Source organism: Penicillium longicatenatum (genome assembly GCF_028827895.1).
Source record: "Penicillium longicatenatum strain IBT 33135 chromosome Unknown contig_4_segment0_segment0, whole genome shotgun sequence".
NCBI lineage: Eukaryota > Fungi > Ascomycota > Eurotiomycetes > Eurotiales > Aspergillaceae > Penicillium > Penicillium longicatenatum.
The window spans coordinates 1,699,741-1,713,875 of record NW_026643122.1 but is presented as its reverse complement, the minus strand read 5'-3'; the positions used below and the strand labels follow the sequence as shown (position 1 = coordinate 1,713,875).

The window sequence follows — 14,135 nt, the reverse complement described above, 5'->3', positions numbered from 1 at the left end:
TCTATCCGTCAGTGATATGAGGATGACACTTCCATGCAAAGAGTCACTCTGGGAGAGCAATTCCCCAGAGTCATGGTATGAGCTTGTTCAATCAGAGGGAAACACACATTCGGTAGAGTTTTTACCGACCTTGAAAAGATTACTGCAGGAGGCCATAGCACCGGCTGTATTTAGTGAATACTCTCGCTTCGTGTTGCTCCATGGCTTGATAAGCCTCCAAATTCATTTGCAGTCAATTTCGCGCTTGACTTTAGGAATTGAGCGAGGGAGCACAGACAATTCAAAGAGTCGGCCTGGACCAACTTCAGGGGACGCTAGGGGAAGCACGCCTAGGTCTACTCCCGCCTGGGCAAACATGATTAGCCTTGCCATCACTGCGTGGGCAGACTGCCTGTTGTCGCTGCAGCCATCACTATGTCTCGAGGCAGCCCGCCCGCTGCACCGAATGGCACAGATAACCCTGCATGTCAGCATGGTCGATCTTCTGACACTAGCGATGGATCCCGATCATCTTGACAGCGCCCATGCAAGAAGTAATTATCACAAGGCGAGGGTCCGGATCTTACAATGGTGCACTACGGATTCGGCACCAGAAGCAGTTCGTTATTCGTTGCTGCTTGTTCAAGAGACCATGTTTTCTGGTCATAGATATCGAGCTCGAGATGACAATATTGCTCCCCGACCTTGGTGCCTGTACATGGCAACGCTGACTTTATGGATGTACGGAGTGATGACAGAGGGCTCATCTTTGTCGCAGGAAATTGACCAGGGAAGTGCAGAGGAATACTTGATACGCATGACACGAGCACTTAAGGGGGCCCTTCCGGCACCAGTGGGAGCGAACAAAATATCGGGATTGATAGGTGCAGTTCGAGATGCCTTAGAAGACTGTCGATGGGAGTTACTACAAGATGCGCACCAAGTTCTAGGACGACTCTGTGGTGGGCCCGGCATACAACCGACGGACCTTAGCACACGGCAAGCACCAACCTCGGATGCCATCCAGACTTGTTTTTAGAACTATACTGGCATTTTTACATTCGAGCTTGGAATCAGATTGACCTAGTTTTCATAAGCCCTCCAATTATCGATCAGACTTTTTTGAATGTTTACGTGAAAGGCCTTGCGTACACCTCTACGCACATTTATCAGTCAACTCAGCGACTCTTCTTCACAGCTCGGGGCAGAAATCTACTAGGTTTGAATAGACTCCTGACCTTTTTTTCCCATCTCTGCTATGATTGTTGCGTCCTGGACAGAATAAATACTGAGCATGTAGTTTGGATGCCACCTGAACCAACGTAATTCAGGAGATATGAAGTGCCAACACGCATCTGAGCATCAGCAGTCAAGTGGTATAGACTTTTACGGATCATTCGGATTTAGTTTAGCGTATGCAATTCCAGATAAGCGTTCCTGCTTCGTCATTGGTCCCAAAAGAATAATTTGAATCCAGAGACACCTGTGGGTGCTTATTCGCTTGGTGAGTCGTCATTGCCTATGAGATTTGATGGCGCTCCACAAGACGCAGTAACTTTAGCCGAAAATCCAACCCAATAACCTAGTGGCAGACCGATTCGTACACATTGCGTATCGGTGCATGATGGCTGGTTCGTGTGTAGACCCCCTGCAGTGCGGCAGGAGCCCGAACGGAGCTCCGTTGACCTGCACACTATTTGCTAATTTACTGTGCGCTATAGCTTTTGTAAGATTCAGTTAGATTTGTCGAACTTATCGAGGTTAATCTATTTCATATACGAACCCTTGAACACTTCTGTGACCTGCGCAGAGTCTACCGATAAAACTAAACGATCCAGGTAGCTGATCGCCTAATTTACCGATAAAAAGGTTGGAGATGGTAAGGCTGATCGCCCCGCTTTTATCTCTGGTACATGGAATTTCCATCCCTTTTCCTTGTTGAACGACACTCATTTGCTCCTTCCCATAGACTTCTTGGAGCACAAGAAACTCTTCAACCAGATGGAAAATATTACTATCTGTGGAGATGATGCCATCGGCCCCCAGGTGGATCGTTGCCGAGGTTGCTTTGACTTTACATTATTTTTCGAGGAATGTTTCTTCTCAATTTTGCCATCTGTGCTTCTCTTGCTAGCGCTCCCTTTTCGTTACAATCAACTACGACAGTCGCGAATTCGCAAAGTTTCACGAAGCTGGCTTTACTGGGCAAAATTAGTATGTTGATTCGCTTTGTGCTCTGAAAGTGCCTTTTGACAGCTATCTTCCCTTCAGGTATTCGGCCAGGCTTTCGGGGTGACCCAGCTCTCTCTCTTAGTTGTATGGTTTCTCCCGTATGCTCCTCGCACGAGGGCCTCCTTGGCCGCCGCGACATTGGCTTTCTTTTCTTCAGTCGGCCTTCTCTTCCTGTCGCATTGGGAACACATCTTTTTGGTACATCCCTCTAACATCCTCAATATTTCCTTATCAGTGTCACTTCTCTTTGACGTTGTCCGGGTTAGAAGTCTGTGGTTGGCATCTAATACAGCTATCGCGGTACTCTACACGGCAAGCATCACAATAAAGATGATCTGATTCTACCTTGGGTCAAAGTCGAAACGGATGTATTCCTCAATCAGAGAACAATATGGAGATGAAGAAGTTCATGGTCTGTATAGCTGCACTTTCTTTTGGTGGAACAACTCATATCTCTGTCTTGGATTCATGCATATATTGTCCGTGGATGATTTGCCGCATTAGACCAAACCATTTCGTCAGACGCACTGCGCCGTCGACTCGCTAGACGGTTTGACCAAGGTGACTGAAAATCCAAACGATTTCAATTTTACGGTTCTTCAACTAACAAGCATGAAAGCCTCTGGAACCTCGCGCAGTGGTCTAGCTTACTCGACCTTTTGGACATTCAAATCCTTCGTCATATGGGCATTTATTGCTCGGCTAGCCGTCATTGGGATCACCTATTGCCAGCCATTCCTCATTACTGCTTTAACAAGCTACGTTCATGATAGTAATCCTGACAGAAATCAGGGTCATGGTTTAATTGGCGCATCCGCATTGGTATTTGTGTCCAAGGGGGTATATCACGCCAACCTGCTTTATTGTGTATAATCTTTGACAAAATTCGTCCAGGTTTTTAGCTGCGTTTACCAACATCATAACTTTCGGCTAATGGCAAAAATCAGAGGAGCTGTTGTGTCGTTGATCTTTGGGAAAAGCCTGACCTTGAGAATTGATGACAATAGCGACACAGCCGCTATCACTCTAATGAGCAATGATATTGACAATATCGCGGCTGGAATCCAGAATATGCACGAAGTTTGGGCAAGCCCGATTGAAACCGGCATTGCGTTATTTTTGTTGCAGCGGCAAATTTCTTGGGCGGCGGCAGTCCCAGCTTTTGTGACAGTGATAACCTTTGTTGCCACGCACTTTCTGTCACAGTCAACACCCAGCCGACAAAAGTCATGGATGCAAGCTGTGCGCCAGAGAGTGGCATTTGCATCCAGTTACCTCAATGATAGTGCAACCATCAAGATGCTGGGTCTCCAGGGCCGTTTCTCCTTGATATTGCAACAATTCCGGATCAATGAGCTCAGTCGACAGACAAAGTTTCGTCATATGATGGTCAAGATGAATTTACTTGGTTAGCCAATCTAGCAATACATTTTCTGCGCATTGGGCAGTATACTAATGAGTGAGGCAGCCGGTACCATTACGAACTTATGTCCAGTGCTTACCCTGAGCATTTATACAGCCATCGCCCTTCACACTGGCCGCAGACCCTTGACCGCATCTGAAACTTTCACCACACTCTCCATTGTTTCCCTGTTGAGCAGTCGGTTATCTAATTTGATTTATTCCGGGCCAAAAGTAACTGGCGCTTTGGAATGTTTTCAACGGATTAAGGAATACCTTTTGTCTGAGTCAAATTCTAATTATCGCGTCACTCCATACCTACGACACTCTATGGAGGCCAGTCAGGCCGAGGAAGTCCAACTTGAAACTACTCTTGAGCTTGAAGCAAGTAACTTTGTGACGTCATGTGTTGAGGCTGTCCAACTCGTCCATACTAATCAGGCTGACTTTGGGTGGCAACGCCATTCAGCAGCAATCTTATCAGATGTAAACCTTACAATATCTCCTCGTTCATTGACTATAGTTGTGGGGCACGTTGGTTCGGGGAAAAGTGCCCTCCTGAAAGCAATTTTGGGCGAGATCCCTTGTTTGAAGGGCTTCATCCACGTCGAAGTCTCCGGAATTTCATTTTGCGATACCAAGACATGGATTCGCAACCGATCTATCTGCGACAACATTTGTCACCCACTGCCTTATGATAAGGAATGGTACCGCACTGTGATATTCTCGACTGCGCTGCATTACGATATTGATTATCTGCCCCAAAAAGACCACACGATCATTGGAAGTAACGGTCTTTCAATGAGCGGTGGGCAACGGCAGCGGATTGCCATTGCTCGTGCGGCTTATGCTCGCACAAAGTTGGCTATCTTCGATGACTCTCTCAGTGCTCTTGATACTTCCACCTCTGCTCTAGTCTTTACTCGTGTTTTTGGATCTCAGGGTATCCTGCTACAGCATGGAACTGCTGTTATCTTGGCGACATATGACTGGAACTACCTTGCCGACGCTGATAATGTCATTGTCATTGGCGACGGAAGGATCCGGGAGCAGGGGCCTCCTTCAGGGCTCAAAATTCTCAAGCCTCACAAGCTCGAGGCTGCAAAAGCAAATTTTGTTTCTTCCCACGAACAGACAGATGGCATACAGGCAACTACGCCTTCCAGAAACATCGCAAGTCTCGACGGGAAGTCTGCAAAAAATCAAGGGGACTTCCGCGACTATGTTTACTATTTCAGAGCATCTGGTGGGTGGTCAATGATTCTCTACGCAGGAGCTCTGACTGTTGGCGTGTTTTGTGCTCAATTTACTAGTAAATACACACGAAATCTTTTTATTATGCTCTATGATAACGTCTAGCTTTAGATTTGTGGGTCCAATGGTGGGCTGAGCAAAATGCACGGGTGCCATTTGGCCGTTTGGCACAGTATATCAGTGTTTATGCTATATTGGCCACAGTTGGGGCTGGGATCTGGGCTTTTTGCATGTGGCTAGTCTTTTGCCACATTGTGCCAATATCATCATGTAGGATACATGAATATTTGGTGAATAAGGTCAAAAAGGCACCGCTGTATTGGCTTACGTCAACTGATTCCGGAATCATTCTGAATCGCTTCAGCCAAGATTTGACTTTGATCGATCGATCACTTGCAGCTGAATTTCTGAGAACCTCCAATAATCTCATTCAGTGTCTTATGAGTGCGGCATATATCTGTGTTGGGGCGAAATTCATGGCCCCACTGATTCTACTTACAGTGTTTGCCATCTACTGGGTCCAAAGGTTTTATCTTCGCACGTCACGGCAACTTCGCTCTTTAGATTTGGAATACAAGTCGCCACTATTCACCCAGTTCACCGAGACGCTCAATGGCCTTGTCACGATTCGTGCTTTTGGGTGGCAACACAGCTTCCAGGAGGAATTTACACATTTACTTCAGCAATCCCAACGACCTTACTATTTCTTGTTTGTTGTTCAATGCTGGCTGAGCTTAGTATTGGATCTCCTTGTTGCTGGAATTGCGGTCATGTTAGTTTTTTTATCTATCTTCGCCTCTAACATCGGGCCCATCGGAATTTCGATTATCTCCTTGATCACACTCAATCAGCAGCTTGCCGAGCTCATCAACTTTTGGATGCTGATGGAGACCAGTATTGGTGCTATCACACGCGTTCGAATTTTTGAGAAATTACCTACTGAAGATTTGCCTCCGGAGAATCAATGCCCTCCTGTTATGTGGCCACTTGGAGGCTCTATAATCTTTCAAGATACGAGCATGGCATATGATCCAACTGCGCCTCCAATCCTTCGACACATCACATTAAACATTCCTTCGGCATCCAAGCTCGGAATTTGTGGACGCAAAGGGAGCGGCAAAAGTTCTCTTATTCTCGCTCTTCTACGCATGGTAGAGATACAGAGTGGGAATATCATCATTGATGGCATCAGTGTGCAATCCTGCCCACGCGATACGGTTCGCAGCAAAGTTACTGTGATACCCAAGGAGCCTGTTCTTTTCCCAGGTAATATCAGGGATAACATTACGGCATTCAAATCACTTGATGACGATAGGGTCCTACTGGCCCTGGCGAAGCTACAGCTGAAAGACCATGTGATGGCAAATGGTGGCCTAGACTCGAAGATGGACGATCTCCCACTTTCTGCGGGTCAACGCCAACTCATTTGTTTAGCACGGGCCATGGTCATGAAACAGACTATCCTGCTTCTGGACGAGTTTACAAGCCGCGTAGACGATAAGACTGATCAACTGATGCAACAGGTAATTCGGCAGGAGTTTTCAGGATGTACCATTGTCGCAGGTGCACATCGAGCTCATACACTCTTGGACTATGGTCGAATTGCTGTCATCGATGACGGGAGGGTTGTTGAGTATGACACTCCAGCTGCGCTACTTAGCAACCGTGAATCACTCTTTATGCGGCTTTGTGACGACGAAAGGTCTACTCATTAGTCTTTTATAACTAAGCACACCGCTATTCGTATCATTTGAAATGATAGCTGGATTTATCTATAAACAGAATATCAAGGTACTTTAGCGCATATGATTTATGCGTCTTTTTCACTTTTGAATAATTATCTTGTTGCCATTGCTGTCAAATTGGCGGCTTGTGATCATATTTAGCGCTTGGCTTATTAGGGTCTGACTTGGTTTCTTTCCATCTTTGTCATCCCGGTTTTCTGACCTTGATGGCTGGATTTATTTCAAGACGCGCACCAGGTCTTTGGAAGGCTATATGGCGGGCAGTGGATGGAGAGAGTGGCTCTTGATGTCACAACTATGTTCGCTTGGTTATGCCAACATCCAATGCTTATGTCAGCGCATGAAGCAGCACTTCGAGGCGTTATGAATCATTTTTGCTCCCAGGTGTGTGGATTTGTGGATTTACTTTACTTGGAGCTTCTAATACCCATTTCGTTGAATGGGTATCAAGTGTTTGTTGAATTTCCAACCAAACCCTGTGTCTTTTTTTATCTTTTTATCAAACGTACTGAGACCTCAATACTGTCATGGAAATATGTAAATAGCATAGGGCCCGTCACCGCAGGTGGAACAAAACGGGTTCTTAAGAGGCCCGTACTACGTTTCTACGTCAAGCCTAAAAGATCAAATAGATATTCAGCAAATCCTTTAGCCTTCAATTTCCCACCATGGACGTGCGATATCAAAAAGACTGTATATTTTGATTTTTTTACTAAAATTAGTAAATGTTTGTACTGTTTGTAGACTAGTGGGCCCCCAATGGGCCCCCAACAATGGGCCGAGCAACGGGCCCAAAACCCAACCCATTTGTGGGTTGGGTTGGGTTGGGCTTTGGGCTTTGTGGGTTTTGGCGATGTCTAATATTGAGGATATTGCCGCAGTCTAATCGTGGGGTGTAATGGGCAGCTTTAGCTATTTCCGCATTAGTATACGATTAAGAGTCTTATATCATATCACGAATAAGCTTGAGTCGCCATGGTTCAAGTATTAGTGCCATATCTACCCGTCGGTGCTGCAGCCACCATTGCTGACGGGGTTCTGTCTGTTGTGCCCGTCAGTCGGTCACGGACCACATTGTCACGTGGGACGTCCCTTTCTCCAATAACATTCGCTCCACTGCCGCGCTATGCTGCTTCCTCAGCCTAGGCTGTGCTCTACTGCTGGAGAGTTTATCTTTGTTTTGCTTGGAAGCCGATTTTGGCATTTCACTAGAGGGGTTTTCTCCCCTCCGCCTAATTTTTATCGGAGAGCTAACTACACAACATCCAGGATTCTTCAATATTCAGCCATGGAGAGATTGCCTGATGTGATCCGTAGGATCGATGTGTAATTATGACATATACCTGCTTCTTTCCTCCCATTCAGGCTGTAGATAACTCCAATCATGATTGAAATTGAAGTTGGTCTGATACAACCCATATGTGAACAGTTCAACACTGTCCAGTCTCGCTCCTTCATCGGTCTGCGCCCACAGACTGAGAGCCAGCGTGTTCCTCCCCCGGTTGTTGATTATGCCTGGGGGGATAGGAAACTCTGTCTGGGGGCCTATGTGAGGCACATATTTCCCGTATTGATACTTCATCAAGAGAGTCAGTATATGGTAGATGGAAGACGTTGTATAAACATACCCCATTAACCCAGAGCATTACGCGCGCGATTGTGCCGTTTGGCGAAGACAGGGATACTCCAAGAGGCGCGTCTAGGTCTTTGTCGATATTCAGCCGGAAGTTAGTAACGTAGAAACGTACACCAGACGTCGTGATGCCATCTATTGGGCTGGAGCTGTTAAACAATTCGCCAGATGCATTAAAGCCAGGGAGGAACCAGCCTAGGCGTTCGCCATAGAGTCCACCCTCATTCATTGGTCCACGGACTGGATCGATGTTTCTCGAGCCACCAGCATTACCCTGGATTTTCCACACCTTAAATCCTGTTGCGGTCGATGGATTGCCTGGAATTAGGTACGCGCCGAGAATCCCTCTGGGATTCTCCAATCCCTTCGCTGTTGAAGTCTCGTCGTGGCCATGATAATCCACCAAAACCGTGACAACGTTATCTTCCGACTTTATAAGCGAGGCTGGAAGGTCCAAAGCCATACCTGTAGTCGTCAAGTCAGGATCTCCTGAGTGGCCTCCAATGAGTTGTCCGTTAAGCCACGCATTCCATCCAAATGCAAAGCCACCGGAGGCGGTGATATTGATAGCGGTTTGATTGTTCCCATCAAAGTAGCCACGGTAAACCTTCGCCCCGGTATAGTAGCCGTACTCGGAGCTGAACAAAACTGGTAGGGTAAGTGGGGCATAAGGACTGAGTGTGCTTGTTTTGTTCGCAGTAATCCAATTTGAATCATCATACTCGGGCCGAGTCTCTGGGAGCGAGTCTGCGGATCGCCAGTTTTGTAGGGACGGAAGCGATACTGATCTGTCTTCCGTCCCAGGGATCTGGGCGGTGAAAGAGCCATATGGTGTCTTTGTTGTAGCAAGTCGCTGGCCGTTCCACTCAATGGCATTGATCGGCACATCGCCGACAAAGGCCTCCAAGGTCGTGGTTCCATTATTGTCTCCAGAAACATGGAGTACTCGACTGCTAATTGACGCAGAACGAACCAGATACGGCCCGAGAACAAAGATTTTCTGATCTGGCTTAGGGGACGGGTAAGTGGTTGTTGAAGGAGCCCAAAAATACCAGGCTGTGGGTTGGTCAAGCAATAGCACGGTGACTCCGCTTGAGAAACTGAGAACCGTGGAGCCAGCAGATTGCGTATATCTGATTATCTGGTAGCCAGAACTGAATGTTGTATTCACGGAAGACGCGCCGTGTATCTCAAAGGTCAAGTTTGTCGACGTTTTTAAGGCTAATTCCCCGGCCTGACCTTCCCACAGATATAGCACCAGCATATCATGGCCGGGGAATTCACCGTTTGTAAGCACGTCCGCGGATGAATAGAGAAGTGTCTGGTTACCGAACTTGTAGTCAGTAACCAAAATCTTACTCTGTCTTCCTGCTAACTGAACACCTGGAACTGTCACGTTGCCAAAACTCGTGTTCAAGTAGGCCGAGAACGTGATAATCGAAGTCGATGGAGTTCTAGCCTGCTGCAACACGGAAAAAGTCGCTCCAGTATCTGGGTTCCTCAAGACCCAACTGAAGCAATCCGTCGATGAAAGCTGCTAGAGCATTAGTCACGCATCATCAGGGCTTAAAAAGGGGAATCTGACACTGTAGCCAGAGCCGTTTCCCTGCATGTAAGTCTTGAGTAAATCAGGACTTGATCCCGAAAATAGTTGCACTAGCTTCGTTTGCCAGAGTTTGGCCCATTGTTCGCGAGTCTCTCGGAGCGGAGTCCTGTTGACCCAGTGAGTAGAGTGTCAGAGCACCTGATACGTGAAAATAGGCCTTACATGTAGTCATTGCTAGAGTATGCGACTGGGCATGCAGCTGTCACGTGATCAATCAATGTCCCTTAGACGAACGTCTCGCTCGATAGAGATTAGCTTACAATGGCCCCAATTCGTGCCCCCATAGCCCTCATAGATACTCTGTAAGGTTACCCGTTGGCCGATGTTGTTCTTGTAGTATATGTCCGCAAAGTTTGTGCTGTGTTCGTTCCGGCACTATAGTAGTGTTAGGGTCGATTGCCGAGGAGGGTTAGAAGGTAATTCACTCACGTCGTCATAATTCTGCGGTGCACCCCAAGGCAAAGTACGACCGCCTTCAAATTCGGCGAGATAGACTGGTCCAGTCCAAGAATAGTTCATAAACCACTGATGATATGTCCGAACAACATTGAATCCAGTAGCAGCATTGCAGTTGTTTCCAGAGAGAAACCCCCCAGGATAGCTATCTAGCCCGTAAATGTCCACTGCGCCACCAACATTTAGGTAATCCCTTGACCAGGACTGCGACCTCATACCCTTTTCATTATGGGTCGTAGGGACTGTTACACCAGCGTGCTTGAGTACAGTCTTCAGTTGCTCCATGTAGAGAACGAGAGTATTGTTGGGGTTGTGACTGGTCTCTTGCAGCTCGTTTTCAACCTGACACAGGATAACAGGCTATAGAGTCTCTGTCAGCGCATCGTATTGCACTAGGTGAGCGAATTTGTACGCACTCCTCCTTTTGTAATCTCATTTGCCGCAATGATTTGCCCGATCTTTGTCATATAGGGAAGCCATGCTTGGTAATACGCGGCATCTGATGTCCGTAGTGTACCCATCGACCCATCAGACCCCCAGAGAGCAAAACCACCGGCGTTTGTCTGTGCCTATTTTTCCTTTCTTTAGCTCAATTGTTCCATTCATCAATGTGCATATACTATCTTACGTTAACGTATGGGCCTGGCCGAGCAATAACCCACAGCCCAGCCGCTTTGGCCATATCAAATAGTCGTTGCACATTATGTGCACCAGTCTCAAAGTCAAAGACACCTTTCGAAGCCGAATGATAACTCCAGAAGAAATAGACGCTAAAAGATGGAAGAATAGTCAGCAAAGGCTGCTTGAACCTTGTGGATATTAGATAGAAGCTGGTACCTGATCGCGTTGAAGCCATTTGCTTTGAACTTTTGCAGGACATCCTAGATCAAATCAGATACATCAATTATGTCTTGGCTGGTTTCATCTTTGGCTTACTAGCCACATCTCAGGGACAGGCAGTCTCTGATAATGAAATTCGGCGGCACTGGGTTAAGCTGTGAGTTCGTCGTTGCTAGTGGCATATCACAAAAACAATACGTTTTTTAAAGACTGACTTGATAAAAGCTCTTTCATCATTCACTATCAAGCTGTATTCATCCCAGGTCACAGAATGTGTCAAGTTATTCGACATAGACAAGGCCTGGCATAAGAATGCTAGTGCGGCCACAAGCCTGAAGAATTGAGCTTTCATAATGGCGATAGTGAAGCCAGCAATTGGTAAAATGGAATCGCCAGTGCCTCTGTCAGATGTGTGTCTGTCTAGTTAAGCGAAGCGTTATCAGTCCTTGACCGGCTTGACATCTCCCGAAACTCCGATTTGCTTTTTAAACCTGGCGATCTGTGCGGCATGGAATTTCCTTCAGTGGCCTCGTTCTTAATCGGGCTTTCAACAGCACGAGTACGGTTCTTTCTGTAAACTCATTATTCGACACTCTATTTACTTAGCTCGACTAGCTGGGACGAATTATTATGGGTCGTGCGTCCTGCCAGACCTTCCCAAAACGGAGACCGATGGCGCCACAATTTTAGACTAACCAATCATACTGGGGCTGATGGAAATGATGCAAGGGATGGCAGGGACCAAGCCACCAAATTGTTTTGCCGAGCTTTACCCCGCATTGGCTTACAACCGAGAGCCGTGGAAGTGTAACCTGATAATTTCCACCAGTAGAGAGTAAATACCGCGCTCCGCTGCCGAGTCAGTTCTAAAGACGATCAGTGCCTACCTCGAGCAATTCTTCCCCCACTTAGCAGTCGCAATCGCCAATTGGTAGGGGCTCTGACGGCGTTTGTCGGCAATTGATGACGGCGTTTGATGGCAAGATTGGCATAGAAGTGAAGATCCTGGATCAATGAAAACAAGATGAGGAGGATTTGCACGGAAAAATATCACATCCTTGGTAAAACCGTCAAAGTATTATTACCGTCATGCTCCAGCATCTAAGTTAGATCCGCTCTTCAGGATGAGCTCACCAAAGGCTTGCCCTATTGAACCCTAGTGATCGCCTGTGATCAACTATGCTCTTCTTCTTCGTTTTACCCATCTTTTTGGTCTCTCAGTCAGTCCTGGTCGCAGCCTGGGCTGGTCAGGAACCTGCGCTTCCACACGGCCGCCCCGAGCACCCCTTGAAGAAATGTGTGGTGCGGGCTAACCGTAACGGTTCTGACGACGCCCCAGCCATACGTCGAGCATTCGACAAGTGCGGCTCCAATGGAAATGTCATTTTCGAGAATACGACGTACTATGTCAACAGTGTGCTCAATACAACTAATCTGTTTAACTGTCAGGTTGACATATATGGAACCTTGCAGGTGCGTTCTAAAGGGATGTCACGTTACACATGAAATGCTCGTGTCTAATAGTCCAGCTTTTAGTGGAGCAATGACATATCCTACTGGCTCAATCACTCAATGCCAACTGGATATCAGAACCAGTCCACCGTTTGGTTCCTGGGTGGTAGATATGTCAACGTCCAGGGTCATGGCTACGGAACGTTTGATGGCAATGGCCAGGCCTGGTATGATTTAGTCAAAGGGCAATCAAATTATCCAAGTAAGCGACGTTAATTGCAGACTGCAAAGTCAACTTCAGCTAATCCCCACTAGACCGACCGATGGCTTTGACAATTTGGGATGCTAAAGACTCTGTATTTGAGGGTATTCGGTTCCTCCAGGCTCAGATGTGGTAGGTCTAATGTGTGTCTATATTATATCAGTTATCCCGTACTGATATCTTAGGACTGTAACAATCATGTACTCAGAGAGGGTGTTACTGCAAGATATTCACGTTATTAACATCAGTAGCAACAAGAACCCAGCTCGAAATACGGATGGTGCCAATACCATGTTTTCCGACAACATCACCTTCCGCCGCTGGACTGTCAATAATGGCGATGATTGCATTGCGATGAAGGCCAATTCAACCAATATTCTCATCGAGGATGCAACCTTCTATAACGGCGAAGGCATTGCCCTTGGCAGCATTGGTCAGTATAAGGGCCAATTTGAGACCATTGAGAACATCACAGTGCGCAACATTCTTTGCAACAATACAAAGTACGCAACGCGAATTAAAACCTGGACCGGTGACCAAGTGGGATATCCTCCAAATGGTGGCGGTGGGGGCCTGGGTTGTACGTTCTCTTAAAGAAAATGCTTTCCCTACTGGAGACAATATATGCTGACCGTGACCTGAGACATGAAAAATATTAGTGAGTCGCCATCAGCAGTAGGCGCGTGTTGGGAATGCAACGAATAAGCTAACATAAATCCGCAGACTGCAGTAACTTCACCACCTTAGGCATTACCACCAACCCAATTCTCATTAATCAATGCACAACTTACAACGGTGTTACTGGAAACTGCAGCTCCTCGCTATTCCAGATCTCCGATTTCTCAGCTATGGATTACCGAGGCACCAGCGATTCAAGTTACATCGCGAAGCTCCAGTGCAGCAGAGCAGCTGGTGGTTGTGGCAGAATTCGCATCGAGAATATTGACATTGAAAACATTTCTGTTGATCCGCCAGTCAACGCAACCAAGTACTCCTGTTCAAATGTGAATAACCCCGTTGGGTTCAGCTGCTAGCTCAGTGAGATCCACTTTGCCGATCTTACTGATCGATGCGAAAGCCGAAGGATAGCAATATGAATGTTTGAGAACAGTCAATCAAATCCCTCAAGGACGTGCGACTGGCTAAGTCAAGATCAAATTATGGAAAGTGTACATAACACGAATCACCTTCCATCATATATACTACAGTTTCGAGAAAAAGCAAAAAAAGTAATTATCAACGGTGCCTACAGCCAACATATTATTGGCCGGATCA

The 14,135-nt window shown here is 46.7% G+C and overlaps 5 protein-coding genes across 5 annotated transcripts; 4 read left to right on the top strand and 1 right to left on the bottom strand.

The window, feature by feature from the left end:
- Positions 1-1,948: 1,948 nt before the first annotated feature.
- On the top strand, positions 1,949-2,550 carry N7484_007459 (uncharacterized protein; the record flags this gene model as incomplete). Its single annotated transcript, XM_057117846.1, has 2 exons — positions 1,949-2,193; positions 2,251-2,550. The coding sequence occupies exons 1-2, from the start codon at positions 1,981-1,983 to the stop codon at positions 2,548-2,550; spliced, it is 513 nt and encodes a 170-aa protein (XP_056970881.1). The 5' UTR covers positions 1,949-1,980.
- A 1,392-nt stretch (positions 2,551-3,942) lies between these two features.
- On the top strand, positions 3,943-4,971 carry N7484_007458 (multidrug resistance protein MDR; the record flags this gene model as incomplete). Its single annotated transcript, XM_057117845.1, has 1 exon — positions 3,943-4,971. One exon carries the CDS (start codon positions 3,943-3,945, stop codon positions 4,969-4,971), a length of 1,029 nt encoding a protein of 342 aa, XP_056970880.1.
- Positions 4,972-5,306: 335 nt separating this feature from the next.
- On the top strand, positions 5,307-6,581 carry N7484_007457 (multidrug resistance protein MDR; the record flags this gene model as incomplete). The annotated part of the gene is made up of 1 exon (XM_057117844.1): positions 5,307-6,581. One exon carries the CDS (start codon positions 5,307-5,309, stop codon positions 6,579-6,581), a length of 1,275 nt encoding a protein of 424 aa, XP_056970879.1.
- A 1,360-nt stretch (positions 6,582-7,941) lies between these two features.
- N7484_007456 (glycoside hydrolase family 35 protein) lies at positions 7,942-11,498 on the bottom strand (the record flags this gene model as incomplete). Its single annotated transcript, XM_057117843.1, has 11 exons — positions 7,942-8,187; positions 8,240-9,778; positions 9,830-9,956; positions 10,013-10,049; positions 10,111-10,225; positions 10,280-10,666; positions 10,723-10,875; positions 10,935-11,076; positions 11,144-11,187; positions 11,243-11,291; positions 11,362-11,498. The coding sequence occupies 11 exons, from the start codon at positions 11,496-11,498 to the stop codon at positions 7,942-7,944; spliced, it is 2,976 nt and encodes a 991-aa protein (XP_056970878.1).
- An 827-nt stretch (positions 11,499-12,325) lies between these two features.
- On the top strand, positions 12,326-13,894 carry N7484_007455 (Exo-rhamnogalacturonase b; the record flags this gene model as incomplete). The annotated part of the gene is made up of 5 exons (XM_057117842.1): positions 12,326-12,619; positions 12,683-12,860; positions 12,914-12,992; positions 13,046-13,440; positions 13,584-13,894. 5 exons carry the CDS (start codon positions 12,326-12,328, stop codon positions 13,892-13,894), a joined length of 1,257 nt encoding a protein of 418 aa, XP_056970877.1.
- Between the last annotated feature and the right edge of the window lie 241 nt (positions 13,895-14,135).